Source organism: Genypterus blacodes, unplaced genomic scaffold (assembly GCF_046128005.1).
Source record: "Genypterus blacodes isolate CSIRO-AG114 ecotype Tasmania unplaced genomic scaffold, CSIRO-AGI_Gbla_v1 ptg000272l_1, whole genome shotgun sequence".
Lineage (NCBI taxonomy): Eukaryota > Metazoa > Chordata > Actinopteri > Ophidiiformes > Ophidiidae > Genypterus > Genypterus blacodes.
In genome coordinates, this window is record NW_027467063.1 from 56,121 (window position 1) to 73,902 (window position 17,782).

General features: G+C 50.1%; 3 protein-coding genes and 2 non-coding genes across 5 annotated transcripts; 3 read left to right on the forward strand and 2 right to left on the reverse strand.

Moving 5' to 3' along the window:
• Positions 1-625: 625 nt before the first annotated feature.
• Positions 626-7,798, forward strand: LOC143017152 (cerebellar degeneration-related protein 2-like). Its single transcript, XM_076171813.1, has 6 exons — positions 626-895; positions 4,102-4,214; positions 4,335-4,483; positions 4,561-4,725; positions 4,827-5,034; positions 5,113-7,798. The coding sequence occupies exons 1-6, from the start codon at positions 817-819 to the stop codon at positions 5,878-5,880; spliced, it is 1,482 nt and encodes a 493-aa protein (XP_076027928.1). The 5' UTR covers positions 626-816; the 3' UTR covers positions 5,881-7,798.
• Positions 7,799-8,647: 849 nt separating this feature from the next.
• Positions 8,648-8,720, forward strand: trnar-ucg (transfer RNA arginine (anticodon UCG)). Its single transcript has one exon. It is a non-coding gene; the product is annotated as a tRNA-Arg (tRNA).
• A 608-nt stretch (positions 8,721-9,328) lies between these two features.
• mrpl58 (mitochondrial ribosomal protein L58) lies at positions 9,329-10,766 on the reverse strand. Its single transcript, XM_076171816.1, has 6 exons — positions 10,599-10,766; positions 10,348-10,372; positions 10,173-10,232; positions 9,909-9,991; positions 9,594-9,763; positions 9,329-9,516 (listed from the first exon to the last, which is right to left on the reverse strand). Exons 1-6 carry the CDS (start codon positions 10,758-10,760, stop codon positions 9,432-9,434), a joined length of 585 nt encoding a protein of 194 aa, XP_076027931.1. The 5' UTR covers positions 10,761-10,766; the 3' UTR covers positions 9,329-9,431.
• A 158-nt stretch (positions 10,767-10,924) lies between these two features.
• On the reverse strand, positions 10,925-10,996 carry trnaq-cug (transfer RNA glutamine (anticodon CUG)). The gene has a single exon. It is a non-coding gene; the product is annotated as a tRNA-Gln (tRNA).
• A 355-nt stretch (positions 10,997-11,351) lies between these two features.
• On the forward strand, positions 11,352-17,584 carry daglb (diacylglycerol lipase, beta). Its single transcript, XM_076171818.1, has 15 exons — positions 11,352-12,080; positions 12,306-12,457; positions 12,560-12,734; positions 12,849-13,116; positions 13,205-13,327; positions 13,687-13,814; positions 14,164-14,290; positions 14,444-14,527; positions 14,646-14,723; positions 14,823-14,903; positions 15,091-15,218; positions 15,365-15,433; positions 15,656-15,728; positions 15,855-16,108; positions 16,230-17,584. Exons 1-15 carry the CDS (start codon positions 11,986-11,988, stop codon positions 16,423-16,425), a joined length of 2,031 nt encoding a protein of 676 aa, XP_076027933.1. The 5' UTR covers positions 11,352-11,985; the 3' UTR covers positions 16,426-17,584.
• The last annotated feature ends 198 nt before the right edge of the window (positions 17,585-17,782 follow it).

A 17,782-nucleotide genomic window follows, 5' to 3' on the forward strand; every position in this document is an offset into this window, starting at 1 on the left:
TGAAAGCCCAGCCTGCCCTCTTGTGGCCACAATAACACATTACACTGCTTTGACAAAAGTGAGCCGCAACTTGGCATCAAACTTAAAACCTCCACTGCTCATTAAGCTGCCACGCTATTAAACAATCGATCTACAGTGTATGTGTCAGGATGAAGTGTGCTCATATTCTCATACTCTCTCTATCAAACAGGGGATTATTTTATTTATGTGTTTGAATACAACTGGTTGTATTTGTTATTGTATTGTATTGTATTGTATTGTATTGTATTGTATTGTATTGTACTGTATTCTATTCTATTATATTCTATTCTATTCTATCCTTATTCTATTTCAGTCCGTTTTGGATCATGTGATTTGATATTAAGTTGAGTTTTTGTGTATCATTCTCATCTCTCAATCATAAAATGCTTTTGTTATCACCTCGGCTTCAGCGTTAGTTGATAATAGCCTGGTTGTTGCTGTTGTTACGTAAAAACCAAAACCGCATCCGAAAAGAACGGTCATTGAAAAGTGAAGTTTACGAGCTGCCCATGAAGGCATCGTGTTGCTGTTGTGGACAGGCGGAGGAAACTGCCACGTCTCCACCGCTGCTGCTGCTGCTGCTTCAGGGCACTGAGGAACGGGACGCGCCGCCGCTGCTGGCTGGAGGGGGATGAGAGGAAGAGGAGGGAGTGACCGAGGAAGGAGGAAGGGAAGAGGAGGAAACACGTAGCCACAACACAGCGCACCGACGCTCCGGCTGCGTCGTGGAAGAGCCGCCGCTGTCGTTGGAGGTCTTTGTTCCGCTCCGGCTTCTTGAGGTCGTTTGCGGGCTCCATGCTCAGCTCAGGGACGATGGACGAGTTCATCACCGAGGAGGAGGAGCCGTGGTACGACCAGCAGGACCTGGAGCAGGGTAAGACCCGCACGGCACCGCCTGCCCGCCCGCCCGCACAGCACCGCCTGCCCGCAGCAGCAGCAGCAGCAGCAGCAGCAGCATCCCGAGCCGCTGACAAAGCCGCTCTGTCATTCAACCAGACACATCTTCATCTTCATCCTCTTCTACCTCTTCCTCCCTGCTATCTGTTAAAATCCTCAGTTCATTTCTGACATTTGCTGTGTTTTTCCTCTGACAACAAAGCGTTGAAATCCTGCCAAGCAGCAGGGTTGGAGTTAGATTGAGGGCCTGGGCTGCTGCCGCTGCTGCATCAGGCTGCAAGAACCAACATCAACCGATTTAACATCAACCCATTTAACATCAACCGATCAATCAAATAGCGAATCAAACAAATCTGAAGTCAAAACCGAGAGTGATGCATTCAAAGACAGGAGAAATAAAATAAAACAAGGAAAACATGAGCTCACGATGGAGAAGAAGAATCAGTTTATACAATAATAATACATCAATATAATCATGTAAGACCAGAGAGGATAAATAGAATAAGATAAATACGATAACAAGTAAAATAAAGAAATGAAATATGTACAAAAACAAGAGAAATAAAGTTGAATAAAATGTGAAACCGAACAAAAACTGAACAAAAAAGACAAGAATCCTTAAAAGAATGAAGTGTGTGTGTGTGTGTGTGTGAAACATTGAATAATAGATGAATAATAAACGTGACTTTCTCAGCACTCAGACGGACTCAAGCTTCCAGGATAACAAGCAGCTCAGGAAAGCTTTCATGCTTTACTGAAAATCTCCTTCAATGATTCCTAATTGATGCTCATGAGTGAACCTGAGGTCGCGTTCCACCTTCATCCCTGCCCACCACAGTCACAATGCAGTGAAGGACACTAGCTTGATGGTATCTGATGTTGTGTTGATCCCTAGACTTGACTTTAGCTTCCATGCTCTCTGCTGCTGTGCAAAGAAACGATTCTGCAGCTGTTTGCCTCATGAACCGGATTCACAGTCAGACCGTTCACATACTGCATGAAGGCCATCTGCTCTCTGCGGTGACATCATAACTGGATCAATCACAGCCTTATGAGTAAACTGATCCTGCATGGATAGAAAAGCTGCTTCGTCGTTTCTTCTATTAGCCCGAATGTTTCCATAGCGATGACGTTGCCATAATGAATGTCAGTCACACTGTCTGTCCTACAGCGACACGTGTGTGTGAGGAGCTGCGGTCACTTCCAGGTCTCTGTTTGCAGAGATTGGCTCCCCTGCTTCCTGTCTTCTTCTCTCAGCTGCTCGTCCTTTTGCCAAGTCATTAAAACAGTGCTGAGGCAGGGATGTGCCTTCATCCTCTGCAGCCTGAAGGCCCTTCACCATTCAGTCAGCCGGGCTTCAGGTCGAGAGCTGCACTGAGGGCTGCACTGAGAGCTGCACTGAGAGCTGCACTGAGAGCTGCACTGAGAGCTGCACTGAGAGCTGCACGGGCAAATAGAGTCGTTACTGCACAACAAATGATGCCTCAGAAACAGAAACAGAGACTCTGTTCTGCTGTGTAGATCACATGTGAAGGACGGGTCATGAGAGAGAGAGAGAGAGAGAGAGAGAGAGAGAGAGAGAGAGAGAGAGAGAGAGAGAGAGAGAGAGAGAGAGAGATACAAAGACAGAGAGAGGGAGAGAGACAAAGACAGAGAGAGGTAGAGAGACATAGAGGGAAAAGGAAGAGAGAGAGAGACAGAGAGAGAGACAGAGAGAGAGAGAGAAAGAGAGAGAGAGAGAAAGAGAGAGAGACAGAGAAAGAGAGAGAGAGAGAGAAAGAGACAGAGAGAGAGAGAGAGACAGAGCGAGAGAGAGACAGAGACAGAGAGAGAGAGAGAGAGAGAAAGAGAAAGAGACAGAGACAGAGACAGAGAGAGAGAGAGAGAGAGAGAGAGAGAGAGAGAGAGAGAGAGAGAGCTTTGTATTTCCCTGTGGTCAGGCTGTTTGGTTGTTGTCTGACCTCAGCTGACCTCAGGGAGGAAAACACTTTATTTTGATTCTATAATTCTTTAATCAGATGAGAGTAACAGAGCCCCATCATGAGTGTAGCTCAGTGTGTTCAGACATGTATGATGAGAGGAACACGTGTGCTGCAGTGACCTGGGAGGACCTGTGAGGACATGCAGACGTTCTCCTTCATCATTCTGCTATCACACTAAATAATTCATGCAGACTTCATCTGCTCCTTTCTGTTCTTTGCTCTGATGTCTGTGGACCTTTCTGCTTCCTGGCCGGAGGGTTCGGCGGGAGTCTGCAGCTCAGAGACGATGAAGAGGAGCAGTCTTGTTTTCCACATTCCACAGCCTCTCGTGGGCGATGTGCACCTAAAAAAACAACCTCCAGAAACGTCCGGGCGTCCGGGCGTCCGGGCGTCTGTACGTCTGCGCTGCCTGCCTGTGTCGTGTCTCAGTGAGAGGCAGTGTGCAGCAGAGGACTTTGGCTCCTCACGCTGCTGCAGCTGCTCAGTTGGAACATGCAGGATATGCATTCTTTATGTTTACTCCTGACTTCCTGACTTCCTGCCTCAGCCGTTTCCTCCCCAGTGAGCCAGGACTCCAACACACGGCGGTCTGTGGCAGGATTGATCCATAGTCGCTCAATAGTTGTTATAATTTGTATTGATCCGCTCTCCTCACTCAGTTTCTCTTCTTCTTCTCACCTTCACTTGCTTTCTCTGATTGCTGTGCGGCCGCTCTGTGACTCTGACACAGAGGGGCCGCTCTGTGACTCTGTGCTGAGTCAGTGTGGGCCAGAGAACAGCTGACTCAGCACAGTGACTCATCTCACCTTGGAAGAGCTTAAACAGCGTCGACGCCACAAATAAAATATGACAAAGAACGGAGCCGTAACAGTGAAGTCACGGCTGAGGTGTTCACACTCAGTGTGCACAGGGAAGTCAACAACACTGCTCTGGATTATTGACAAACCCTCAGGTCCGGATGCTTTGGTTTGGTAGTGATCACTGGATGCTGTGCGTCTTCTTCTTCTTCCTCTTCTTCTTCTTCTTCTTCTTCTTCTTCTTCTTCTTCTTCTTCTTCTTCGCCTTCTTCTTCTTCTTCCTGTGTCCTCAGACTGCATAGAGTCAAAGTCCAGCTGCCTTCGTCCCTCTTCCTGCTCCCTGCCTCCATCCACGCCCTGACATCCTGCCTCTCTCTCTCTCTCTCTCTCTCCCTGGACTCTAGACCTCCACTTGGCGGCCGAGCTGGGGAAGACCCTGCTGGAGAGGAACAAGGAGCTGGAGGACTCGCTGCAGCAGATGTACATCACCAATGAAGAACAAGTGCAGGAGATTGAGGTGTGAGGATCACTAAAGAATCAATCTGTAACCTTCAGAGTGAAGATGAGGTTCAGTCTGTTTATCCAGTGTGTGTGCGTGTGTGTGTGTGTGTGTGTGTGTGTGTGTGTGGTCCTGCAGTACCTCTCCAAGCAGCTGGATGTCCTGCGGGACATGAACGAGCAGCACGCCAAAGTGTACGAGCAGCTGGACGGCACAGCCAGAGAGCTGGAGAGAACCAACAACACTCTGGTGCTGGAGAGCAAGACCTCACAGCAGAAGATCGAGAGGTGAGAGGGACCTTCACCTTCACAAGGCTGTCCTCCTCTTATCTGCTCCTCCCTTAACCTCCCCCCCCCCCCCTCAGGTTAACGGGGACCATCGAGACGCTGCAGACCCAGGTGGAGTCGCTCTCAGGGCAGGTAGAGCAGCTCCGCTCTATGGAGCAGCTGCGGGTCAGGAGGGAGAAGAGAGAGCGACGCAAAACCATCCACTCCTTCCCCTGCCTGAGGGAACTCTGCACCGCGCCCAGGTAGGACACACACCTGAGGAGGGGGAGGGGCAGCAACTGTCTACCAACCATCACCAGCGCCTGAGGTGTGTGTGTGTGTGTGTGTGTGTGTGTGTGGTCAGGTACGAGGATGAGTTTGTGGTGGGCAGAGCTGAGAGCTTCTCCATGGTTGCCAAGCGTCAGCCCCTGGAAGAGGAGAACCAGCACCTGAGGGAGGCGGTGTCGGCGCTGCGAGCGGCCGTCAGGACTGAGAGGAGCCGCAGGGAGGGGGCGGAGAAGGAGTGCCACCTCCTGCTGGGGGACTTCTCCCGTCTGCAGAGCCGAGTGCAGGTAGGAGGCCTCAGACTGAAGATCTCACTCTGGTGACCTTTACATCAGACTGTAACCATGGCTACGTTTCCTCCTCAGGACGCTGAGAGCTGCCAGGCGAGGGTCAGGGAGCTGGAGGTGGAGCTGCAGGAGCTGCAGCAGATCCGCCGCGCTCGAACATTCCTGCTGAGCGGCGAGGACTACGGCGTGACTCTGACTCAGACTGTCCTCAACAGCACCCCAGAGACGGACACCTTCCTGGAAGAGGAGGCCGGGGATGAAGGAGGAGGAGTGAGGGAGGAGACGGAGGGGGGAGGAGGCGTGGGAGGGGAAGCTCTTCCCACGTCCAGCCCCGTCAGGAAAAGCTGCAGCGACACGGCGCTCAACGCCATCGTGGCCCGGGACGCGTCCGGCCGCAGGAGGGGGAGCTACGCTCTTCATGCTAACAGTGTGAGGAAGAGAGGGATGTCCATCCTCAGGGAAGTGGACGAGCAGTACCATGCCTTACTGGAGAAGTACGAGGAGTTGTTAGGGAAGTGCAGGCGCCACGAGGAGAGCCTGTGCCACGCCGGCGTCCAGACCTCCCGACCCGTCTCCAGAGATCCCTCCATGAAAGACTGCGCCATGGGCCCCACGCCAGCCCCGCCCCCTACGCCCACGCTGTCCCCCTCCACCCCCGAGGCCATGGAGAGCATCAGCAAACAGGTGGAGGCCGTGGACAAGCGCCTGGGACAGAACACGCCCGAGTACAAGGCTCTGTTCAAGGAGATCTTCTCCCGTATCCAGAAGACCAAGCTGGACATCAAAGCTACCAAAGCTGCGAAAGCCGGAAAATCTGGGAAGTCTGGGAAATCTAGTAAACAGTAACAGTACGGGGAATGATGATGATGATGATGATGATGATGGTGATGATGATGATGATGATGATGATGATGATGATGATGATGGTGATGATGATGATGATGATGGTGGTGGTGAGCTTGTGAATGGGCTTCAGCCTCATAGTTACCTGGACCCTGAACTCATCGCAGACTTTTCATGACCCAAACCTCCAGAATGGAAGAATCTAAAGTGCATGATGTCATTTCCTGTTGGCTCGTTTCCACTTCAGGCCTGAATCTCAGCCAGCCAATCAGAGCCAAGCTTCCATTGAGCACGACTCACGGCTCCAGGGTTCACCTGCAGTGGAAACACGCCGTCACACACACTCACACACTTGATCACATGTGAGCCGTATTTACATTTTAACTTTACTTCTGTTCTTTGATCCAGTGTTTGTACGAAGTTTGTGACGATGTGATGTGTGTAACATGTTCATCAATGCACACACACAGAACCTGTTGAGTGGAATATCATGTAACAGGAGGTTCTGCTTATTGATCATTGATGAACGATTAGGAGAGTCTTTGACCTTGAGGTGCTGATTGTTGTTGCATTATACCGCTCTACATTATACCGCTCTACATTATACCGCTCTACATTCAGCCTCTCTGCCAGGTCAGGTCCTCAGACACACAGGGACCCGAACCCGAACCTGAACCTGAACCTGAACCTTTATTTACCTGTCTGAATGCAGAGCCGCCTCCTTCCACTGTGACATCAGAGTATTATGCCAACGCTTTATTATCAGTCCAGAAAGCAGGAAGTGCTTTAATGTGACACAGGAAGCCTTCAAGTGAAACTCCAGCCACTTTAGAAGACCAGTCACCAAATATGTCTTAACATTTAGAAAAAACTAGTTGGAGGATCACGTTAATGTTTATTTACTCTGGCCCTCGTGTCTGTGTGTGGAGGTTTGGATGCAGAGGAGTCGTCTGCTGTGACAGCGAGGACAGTAAAGACCCCCCGAGTGCAGGTGGGGGTCTTCACTGCCTCCTGGGCATCAGGGACGCACCGACATACACAGGATGGAACATCTGTGAGGCTGTGAAGGAGAAGAATGGGATTTGGAATGCAGTTTGTTGGGGAAAGAGATTTGTTGAGTCAGTAACATTATTTACTCAAGCATGAACATCAATACAGCACACACAGAGAAGCTTCTAGCAAAGGTTCAGTTTAATTCTCTGATCCAGGGCTTTGTTATCTGTAAACTATGATACTAACAAACCTGCAGACATGTGGCCCCTTGTTCACAGAAGGGCTCTGTTCCTCTGGTGACCTCCTGTGTGTAAAGCTGACTATTCTCTCAGGCCTTCTCCTCCATTCTGCCATCCATTTGATCATTTTGACGCTCTTATAACCACACAGAACCTTTTAGACTTGAGCTTCACATCCATAGTGGTGATATGGATAGCGAACACATTTAAGGCTTAAGCTGCTTTGACCTTTGTATCTAAATGTAAGTCACTAACATGTGGAGAATAACTGTGCCCTCAGTCGGAGGCTGATGTGTGAGGAGGTCATCAGCAGGACGGGAGAGGAAGGTCAGAGTTCACAAAGAGCCCAAAACGTGGCTGTCGTCAGCTGATCAGTGTAAACGGCGCCCCCCTGTGGTGTAATGTGGGCCTGAGGCAGGTGTTTGTTGGGACATTTTGTGTTATTGGGAGATGTTGGCTCAGAGGGAACCTGGCCTGATGTTGTTTAGGATCAAACCGCCTTCATTCTGACGGTGAGATGCAGCTCAGTTTGGTCAGTGTGCAGGAGGCTTCATTGGCTGGGGCCCTAGGAGCTCTGCACCCAGGGGGGCTTCACTGGGTGGGGCCCCAGGAGCTCTGCACCCAGGGGGGCTTCACTGGGTGGGGCCCCAGGAGCTCTGCACCCAGGGGGGCTTCACTGGGTGGGGCCCTAGGAGCCTGCACCCAGGGGGGCTTCACTGGGTGGGGCCCTAGGAGCTCTGCACCCAGGGGGGCTTCACTGGGTGGGGCCCAATGAGCTCTGCACCCAGGGGGGCTTCACTGGGTGGGGCCCTAGGAGCCTGCACCCAGGGGGGCTTCACTGGGTGGGGCCCAATGAGCTCTGCACCCAGGGGGGCTTCACTGGGTGGGGCCCTAGGAGCTCTGCACCCAGGGGGGCTTCACTGGGTGGGGCCCTAGGAGCCTGCACCCAGAGGCCCGTGAAGGCTCATGTATGTTTGAATAATCGAAAAAGGAAATGTGTTAGTGTAGAAGAATGGATGCCAAACCAGCGTCTGGACTCTGTTGTCTTCATGGCTCGTGAGGTTTCTGCCGTCCTCTTGCACTTGAAACAGTTTGCCGCCTCATCTTCAGCATATTTAGGATAGAAAGACATCATACCAGTCTATTTATTTGTGTGGATGTTTCCTGATGTTTTCCTTTTTGTGTCAGTGCCTCTATGTGAACGTCACTAACATGTCAGAGTAAAGCTATTTTTATGTTTGACTTTATTCCGCAGCTTATTGTGCATTATTACTCACTGATATATGACGGATGACATCATTACTGAACTACTAACCCTGTTAATAAAGCATTGATACAAAGCCTCTACTGGTGTTGGTCTTTATTCTTAATTGAAACTGACGGATTGAGTAAATTCAGACATGAAGGAATCATTGTCACCGTAAAGCAAACCGTGTTTACGATGAAGCAGCGAGCAGCGGGGTGAAATGACGACATACTGTTCATCTGCGCCGATATGCTGCTATAAAACTAGTAAGTGCACCATAAGCAGTAACTTTGACCGCGTGGCCTAATGGATAAGGCGTCTGACTTCGGATCAGAAGATTGAGGGTTCGAGTCCCTTCGTGGTCGCTCTTTTTGGTCCGGTGTGAAACATCCGGTCTGAAGCAGGAAACAACCAAACGAAGCTCCGCAGCTAATTCACCTTTTCTCCCTAACAAAACATTCAGCATACGTAAAAACGGACGCGTCAGTCCATTAATTAGAACAAAGTCTCCTGTTGTGCCTGATCGCTGATCCTCTTCTGTGTGAGACTCGCTTTGCTGTTCTACTGTAACCTACAGACACATTTCACACACAAACAGGCGGAACTTATCAAGTATGTAGTGCATGGTGTTCAGTGTTCAATCAGCGCTAAATACCACATGACCACGGCTTTTCTATGAGGAGCAGAGTGGCGCAGCGGAAGCGTGCTGGGCCCATAACCCAGAGGTCGATGGATCGAAACCATCCTCTGCTAGAGGCTGCTTTTACTTCACTATAAAGACACCTATATACAAGTAATTTAACCCTTTATACTTACGTTACTAATCATTTGTTGTTTACCGGAATTTTTCTTCTTCTACTAGGCTATTTTCGTGTTTAAACACTTCAGAAAAACCATACAATGTGATGTAATGTAATATTTGCGTGTTGAATATGTAAATAAATAGACAGATAAATGTTCAGCTGCAGTAGAAGTGTTTAACAGTCAGGCTGGTATATACAGAAATCTAAAACATAATAAGTGAGTCCATATAAACACAATATATTACATCAGGTAAACACACAACTGGCAGTCCATCAATCAAAACCAACTTGTCTGTTCTTCTTGATTGCTGACAGGATCTTCTTCTGTTTGAGTCTCTCTTTGTCCCTCCTCTCCAACCTGCACACAGGTTTCACAGACATGAGCTTCACATGGAGCACAGCCAGGTGAGCGAGGCCTCACAGAGCAGATCCTACCTGGCTGCTCTCAGGGCTTTGTCTTCTGCTGTGGGTTCATGTGGCTTCAGGCTGGCCTCAGCTATGATGGCAGAGATCTTGGTGATGCAGTCAGAGAGGTTCCTCTGCTGGCTCCTGCTCAGCTCGGAGGTCACCAGCAGCTCCCCCGCCTTGTTGATTCGGCTTTTATTCTGTGTGAAGCAGGGAATTCCTTCAATCCAACGATCCCAGCTGGGAAACTAACTCATGATACTAGAATGAAGCCTCGTGATGATGACACTGCATATACAGTGTTGATTAAAGGAACACTTTCTTACAATAATAATTAATCTTAACCTTTTCAAGTATTTTGTGTCGCACATCTTCTGGTATCCAGTCTGCTGTTGCCAGGTGGAATCTGACCTCTGCCTTTGTGCTGACTGTTGACACACACACACACACACACACACACACACACACAGTAGCAGTACAGTAAGGTTTGATAAAGGCTAAATGTATTAAATACCATCAACTTTAACTTCAAGGTCTATATGAATGATTCTGGTGCCGATGAGGAAGCTGTCACTCTGTAACTAGGTTCTATACGGGTAGACTGAGCACCTTTATTGACATTTTGACCACCGGGACCACTGCTGCGGCTGTAAGACACCTTGAGACGATCTGCACACACAAGAAGACAGGAAGTAGAAAATAAGAAACAACAGCAATGACTAAGACATTTACTTATTCATACTTTAATCAAGGTGGTCATCCAGATCAACATGTACATATTTACCTACTGGGATGTGTGTTTGGGCTTCCTGAAAAGTCAAAATGAAAGATGTGTTGTTACTGTGCGTCCAGGCCAAGCAGCTGTTGGTGTCAGTGTCTCCTCTAATCCTTCTTTCCTTCCTTTTATGTCTTTCTGCATCTCTGACAGCGGAGGTGGGACTGTTTTTAGGTGTGTGTGACTGTCTGTGAGGTCCATGCAGCACACACACAGGCTCATCTCTGTATGTGTGTGTGGGTGTTATTGAGCTCTTGTACCTGTTTGCCGTCTGTCCCCCGAGTTCCGTACTCAGCAGTCGGATGGATCGTTCCATTCCTGTCAGTTAGATAAAGATCGTTGAGTTTAACACGCGGAGGAGTTCGGTATATTCCACAAATACGACTCAGTAAATGACAGCGTTGTGCTAAGCAAGCCGCCATGTTTCCGTGACGTAACGGCCACCAAACGATACAGCGCCACAACCACATTTAAAGGTGAAAGCAAAACAATGAAAGCACGAACATTGTGTTAATGTTAAGTGGCGCAACACACCTCACTAAAGTAGTATCAGCAGATACTTATACAAAGAAGAAACAAAAACCCTAGGTTCCACCGAGATTTGAACTCGGATCGCTGGATTCAGAGTCCAGAGTGCTAACCATTACACCATGGAACCGATAGTCGAGCCGGGAGACAGCATGGTTTCTAAACATAATCACACAGTGCAAACAGTTGTTAGTTAACTTATCATTATTTTTAATCAACAATTAAACATCAACATTCTTAAAAAAATAAATACATAAAAATAAAAAAACGGTTAATCCGAAACTTGGTGATATTTCCTGACTCACATTTTATACTACATTAAAATGTCAAACAATATTCCATTTTTCAACCCCAGTAATCCTGACTGTATGTTTATAGACAGACGGTCTGTTTTACATTTATCTATCTGAGCAGAGACAGCGCCATTGAAACATTAGTAGCTGAACCGGAACTTCCGCCCTGCGGTCGGTGTTTCTGTCGGAGCATTAAACAGACGGACGCTTCTGCTTCCCTAGCAAAACAAAGCAGCTCATATTTCTACATTTGTGTTTACATTTATAACCCGCTGCGTTTCGTGTATGACGTTACTTACAGTTAGAAGTATAAAGAGAGTGTTTCTGATGTTTTGGTGTTGTGCGGGGAAATCTGTCCGTTTATCGGAATAGTAGGTCCGATATGTGTGGCTAAGTCGACAGCTAACGGCAGAAGGTAAAAGTCGTTGTTGCCTAACGCGTTTGGTCGTTGGACGTGTTGCCCCAGGCGTTTGGGCGTTGGACGTGTTGCCCAGTGTTGCCCAACGCCTGTAACGGTCGCAATCTCGAAACACTCTGGGCGTAATATTAACTAGACCCCAGAGAATGTACAGTTAGTTCACCGAGGCGCACTTCTCCGTGGTAAGAATTAGCTCGGAGCTAATCTGACCGTCGGGCTGAAACCATCCCAGCTGATGAGGCGACGCGGAGGAATAAAGATGTAGCATCTGTGCTGATCGCTGTAGTTAGTTGTTTTTCCAGTAAAGTCATGATTATTAACACGATCATCGTGTTTGCTTCTCGTGAGAACCTCGTTCCAAGTGTCTTGGCTAGTAGTTGAAGGGTTAGAGCTTGTTTATCTGTGAAGATGCCTGGAATGGTGGTGTTTGGGCGGCGGTGGGGGATCGCCAGTGATGACCTCGTGTTCCCTGGAGCCTTTGAACTCTTCTTCCGTATACTCTGGTATGTCCCCAACACGCACACCTTTCTATTTACCACAGAGAGCCACAGATACTCAATGACATCGTGCTTTGTAGTTGTGCTCGTTTCCATCAGCAGCTCCAGCTAAGACCCATCGCTCTTCCTCTCTGTTCATGAGGCCGTGAAGCTTTATGCCTCTGATTAGCACCTGGACACAACATTTCAGATTGAATTGAATTGATTGTTCCTCTGCTGCTCTCCCCTCAGGTGGATTGGAACCCTGATCCTCTACACTTACCACAGAGGCCATTTTAACTGTAATGGTGGAGCAGTTCTCCACAGCTACCTGGTGGGGTTGCTGGTTTCGCTGGGACTCATCATCCTGTCCCTGTGTGCGATCATCTTCGTCAGTGCCAAAGGTAGTGCCACCTTTTGCTGCTTACCTGCTTATGATATACGAACCTCCCCTTTCAGACACATGCAAGGGTTTATTAACTTCAGGATGAACCCTTCCTTCCCAGGAACCATCACAAACCCCGGCCCCCGGCGCTCCATCCCGGCGCTGGTGTACGTGCGAGCCCTCCTCTACCTCCCTGAGTTGGTGTGGGCCTGCCTGGGCTCTATGTGGGTGTCTGATGACAGCCGAGGCTGCGATCCTGCCACAGTGGGCGCGGTCATTGCAGCCGTGGTTGCCAGGTGAGTTCTTCATGTAAGGCGTTGATTCTGCATCGTCTGAGGCTCTGGGTTCCATCAGGAGAACCTTCCAGAGGCAAGTTGCTTCAGTTCATCTTTCCTTCTCTGTCCCATCAGTTGGATCATCCTGCTGGCCACCGGTGTGGGCGTGGTGTTTGTGTTCGACCCGCTGGGAGATCCCCGTCCTCAGCCGGCCACCATGGAGCCTCTTGGGGTCCGAAACATGGAGAGCAGCGGGGGCGCCCAATTCCTGTCCACGGCTCGCTCGCTGGCGGTCAAAGTGTGGGAGAGCCGATTGAAGCTGCTGTGCTGCTGCCTGCCGCAGGACGAGAGCCACAGAGCCGCCTTCTCCAGCATCGCTCAGCTCGTCAGCAGCTTCTTCTCAGTAAGGACGTGGTGAACATGCAACAGAGACACAGCAGTGTTGATGAGCACATTTGTCACCAGCTGTGTGTTTATTGTGTGTGTTGCAGGACACAGACCTGGTGGCCAGTGACATCGCAGCAGGTTTGGCTCTGCTGCACCAGGAGCAGGACAAGATGGAGCAGAGCAGAGATCCAGACGCCGTGGCCGTTCACAGCCCCTCCTCGCCCCTGGTGAGGACCAGCAGGCACGGGTCATGGGTTTAAGGTCGTTAGTGGAGGAAGAAGGAGCTGCAAGTTTCAGTTAAAGATGTGTTACAGATTGTTACAGTTTTATGAATACGTAATGATCATATGTATATACAAGGACACATGTTGGCCCACATGCTGTCTGAACCTCTCCCCCTCTCAGGCGCTGAGAGGCCAGACGATGTGACGTAATGTCTGAGCGCTGATGGTTTGCATGAATTTGCTTGCCCGGCAGACACAGCTCAGACTGACTCATACACACACACATGAATACACACGTGTGTGTGTATGTGTTGGCATGTCTGAGTGAATCCTCTTCTTCTCTGCTGCGTGTGCTGGTGTAGGGAGAGGACCTGGAGGCGGAGCTGGAGAAGGCGGCCCACTGTATGCAGTTTGCAGCTGCGGCCTACGGGTGGCCCCTCTACGTTTACTCCAACCTCCTGACCGCACCCTGCAGACTCAGCAGAGACTGGTAAGCTTTGACTCAACTTGACGGCTCCACACACACACACACACACACACACACACACACACACACACACACACACACACACACACACACACACAGTCTCTTTTCAGGCCCACACAACACACAGGTCACGACCCCTCTGTGACCAACACATGACAGACAGAAGAGAACAGAGAGCCGGCACCTGAACACACCGGCTCTGCTAGGCATGTTAGTCCATCAGTGAATGTGAGGTCCATGTAAAGCTTTGGATAAACATTCACTGCTGTCTCACACCCAGTCAAAGCCAAATCATAACAGTGCGTGTGCGTGTGCGTGTGCGTGTGTGTGTGTGTGTGTGTGTGTGTGACAGCTGCCGGAGTCAGTCGGCGGAGTACGACATCGTGGGAGGCGACCACCTGGGCTGCCATTTTGCCTCCATGCTGCACAGCACGGGTCTGCAGTACAGAGACTTCATCTACGTCAGCCTGCACAACCAGGTACCTCCACCCTCTGATGGAGGCAGGGGATCCATCTGTCATCTCCTCGTATCCACACAGCCCCTCTACATCACAGATTCATGATGGGCTGTGAGCATTAACCCCTCACAGGCTGCAGAGCCCCTGCTAATCCCAGCGGTGTGTGTGTTGCAGATCTATGAGATCCCGTTCTTTGTGGCTCTGGACCATAAGAGGGAAGCTGTGCTGGTGGCTGTCAGAGGAACGCTGTCACTCAAGGTGGCTGCTCTACATCACCACTCTGTCCACAGTCAGGAAGCTTCTCACCGCCACTTTAGGAAGAATGTCATGTTTTAACATTTCCTTGTCTGTGTGTGTTTGTGTGTGCGCGCTGCAGGACGTCCTGACTGACCTGTCGGCTGAGTGTGAGAACCTGCCCATAGAGGGCGTGTCTGGGCCGTGCTACGCTCACAAGGTCAGTGTACATGTCAGCAGCTCACACTCAGGTTGGCTGGGAGCAGGGCGGAGTGTTTGGGGTGTGTGTGATTGAAACAGTGTGTGTGTGTTTGAGCAGGGGATCTCTCAGGCTGCATGCTACATCTACAAGAAGCTGATGAACGACGGCATCCTGAACCAGGCCTTCGCCATCGCACCGGTCAGCTGGGTCTCCTCATCTTCACTGTGAGATGAATCACTGCTGTGTTGGTTGTTGTTAATGAGGCGGGGGTGTGTGTGTGTGTGTGTGTGTGTGTGTGTGTGTGTGTGTGTGTGTGTGTGTGTGTGTGTGTGTGTGTGTGTGTGTGTGTGTGTGTGTGTGTGTGTGTGTGTGTGTGTGTGTGTAGGAGTATAAGCTGGTCATCACAGGTCACAGTCTGGGCGCAGGCACGGCCTCACTGCTGGCCACCCTGCTGAGGAGCTCCTTCCCCACCCTGCAGTGCTACGCCTTCTCTCCACCAGGGGGCCTCATGAGGTAAGAAGTCATCTTCATCACACTCAGACTGCTCTCACACACACAGTTCACACACAAGGTTTCATCTTTATTTCTCTGTACACCGTGTCCTGTGGTTGATGCTCTGTGGCTCCATGGTCTCTGCGGTGTGTTTCCTCTGCCTGCAGTAAAGCTTTGGCCGATTTCTCCAAGGACTTTGTGGTTTCTGTGGTGCTGGGGAAAGATCTGGTCCCCAGGTGAGACGACCGAGCTGAGGAGCAGGACTCCTCACACAGTCTGTGCTTATTCTGTCATATATGAGGCATTTGGCTGTAAATAAGTCTAACTTTTCTCTTTGCTTGGCTTCACCCCCTCCTCTTTGTTCTCCTCCTCTGCTTCTTTGTTCTCCTCCTCCTCCTCTTCTTGTTCTCCTCCTCTGCCTCTTCGTTCTCCTCGCTTCACTCTGTCTTTCCTCACAGGTTGAGTATTCCTAACATGGAGGATCTAAAGAGAAGGATCCTTAAGATAGTTTCAAACTGTAACAAGCCGAAGGTAGGAGCTCCAGCTGCTTCATCTGTGTTATTAAGGAAACATTCATGGATCCTTTGCTAAAGCAGGAAGTGTTCCTGAGCCGGCAAACGTGTGAATCCCGTGTTGTCGTCGCTCTGTGTGTTCCAGTACCGCATCCTGCTGCAGGGCTGCTGGTACGAGCTGTTTGGAGGCGACCCGGACGACTGCCCGACCGAGATGGAGAACAGGAGGGAGGAGCAGCTCAGCCAGCCGCTGCTGGGGGAGGAGTCGCTGATAATTCGCCGCACCTCCTCCTATCAGAGCCTGGCCTCGGACGACTCGCCCGCTCAGGCCGCCACCCACCTTCCTCTCTTCCCGCCCGGGCGCATCCTGCACATCATGGAGGACGGGCCCTCGCGGAGGTTCGGCCCGCAGTTTGCATTCCCTAATAATGTGAAGCTCAGTGTGCACGCCGGTGCTGATGCCCTGCTCAGTCCCGGGCCTCTCTGACCGTTTCCTGTCTCCTCCTGGTTTCCTCCTCAGGTCCTGTTTTTCCCAGGTCAGGTATCGTGCAGAGTGGTCCAGTGAGATGGCGTTCCAGAGCATTCTGATCTGTCCCAGGATGCTTGTGGACCACATGCCCGACGCTGTGCTCCGTGCGCTCCGCAGCCTGACCAGAGAGCGGCCTTTCTCCCTCTGCCCCGCCTCCATCAGCGGCAGCCAGCACAACGTGATGTGAGATGCTTCCATGAACTCCTGCCCGCGCTCACAGCTTCTCTCTCTCTCTCCAGCTCATCCCTCTATGTAACATGTTTGATCTTCACCTGATCCATGTGAACCCAGAACCTTCTCTCGAACCCTAGACTGGACCCTTAAAGCCACGCTCCAGAGATCTGACTAAATGTTGATTGATGATTTTGGGGGAAGTTAGGTCCAGACTCGGTCACTGTTGTTGTTTTAATGCAAGTTGATATTTGGCGTCCACTCCTCAGGTCTGTAGGTCTGTGAATGGATCCTTATGGGACAGAACCTCTCTCCTGGTGCTGTAGAAGAAACACCAACGTGGATCCATAGGGGTCCATTAGAGACCTACAGAGCTGAGGAGACGCACAAACATCTACACACAGACAGAGGAACCATGACAGTGACCTCGTCTGGATGTAAGTGACACCTACATGATGACGTGTGTGTAAGTATATTGGCAGCAGTTTGGCTTGTTGACCCCGGTGACCCCAGTGACCCCAGTGACCCCCGGTGGTCTCTGGTGGTCCTGCACACTACTTTACAGGACTTTGAATGTTGAATTGCACTTTTGATGATTTAATAGAGAAGCTTAGATGTTTTGTTCCATATTGCCACAGTGGATGAATGTTCTTGTGTACCATGTCGTTTTTACCATATGTGACTTGTCAGTGTGTTGAGTTTGTGCGAGTGGCGTACGGGCGGCAGGTGCTTCCCTTTGGTTCCGATGTCTTCCGCTTCCACACGGAGGACTGAAGCACGGTCCGGTCCAGGTCAGGAGGTAAGGAGGGTAACTTCCCCCTCAGCACGTGGACTCGGACCCGGCCGTTGTCACGTAGTAACAGTGGGTGGTCTGTGTGTGTGTTTCCTGTCTGGAGACATCAGGGTGAGGAGTGCCTCTGCATCTGTGCATCACAGGACACGCAGGTGACACCCAGTCTGGTCCTACCCCGCAGTTAAACTTGTGCATGTTGGTTGCCATAGCATCAATAGATGTAAGAGGAAGATTGTACCTAAATGAATGAGTTTACTTTCCTTTCATTGTTTTTGCAGCATTTTACCAGGAAATGTACACAACTTTAATATCAGCTGATGCTCTCATCAGGCGTTTCACCTTAAAGGGACTCTGGTGTAAATAAAGCCTTTGATGAAGCACACTCCTCTTCCTCTGGGACTCCTTCATCATGCAGGGTTGCAGGAGTAGACTCGTTAGTAAACTGTGAGATATAGTTCTATAAATCTGACTCCGAACATTTGCAACTTTTGGAGTTGGTGAATAATTGCTAAATGTTTCCAATTACGGATCGATCAGGATTACTCTCAGCGCTGTGACGTCAGCGAGACAGCCCGTCAAC

Bases quoted from the DNA above. Each gene is read 5' to 3' on its own strand.
- LOC143017152 (XM_076171813.1), top strand. From the start codon at position 817: ATGCTCAGCTCAGGGACGATGGACGAGTTCATCACCGAGGAGGAGGAG. The intron at 4,215-4,334 runs GTGTGAGGATCA...GTGGTCCTGCAG, and splicing joins AACAAGTGCAGGAGATTGAG to TACCTCTCCAAGCAGCTGGA. The intron at 4,726-4,826 runs GTAGGACACACA...GTGTGTGGTCAG, and splicing joins GAACTCTGCACCGCGCCCAG to GTACGAGGATGAGTTTGTGG.
- mrpl58 (XM_076171816.1), bottom strand. From the start codon at position 10,760: ATGGCGGCTTGCTTAGCACAACGCTGTCATTTACTGAGTCGTATTTGT. The intron at 9,764-9,908 runs GTTAAGATTAAT...TGCTTCACACAG, and splicing joins GACACAAAATACTTGAAAAG to AATAAAAGCCGAATCAACAA. The intron at 9,517-9,593 runs GTAGGATCTGCT...ACCTGTGTGCAG, and splicing joins AAAGCCCTGAGAGCAGCCAG to GTTGGAGAGGAGGGACAAAG.
- daglb (XM_076171818.1), top strand. From the start codon at position 11,986: ATGCCTGGAATGGTGGTGTTTGGGCGGCGGTGGGGGATCGCCAGTGAT. The intron at 12,735-12,848 runs GTGAGTTCTTCA...CTGTCCCATCAG, and splicing joins ATTGCAGCCGTGGTTGCCAG to TTGGATCATCCTGCTGGCCA. The intron at 14,291-14,443 runs GTACCTCCACCC...TGTGTGTTGCAG, and splicing joins ACGTCAGCCTGCACAACCAG to ATCTATGAGATCCCGTTCTT.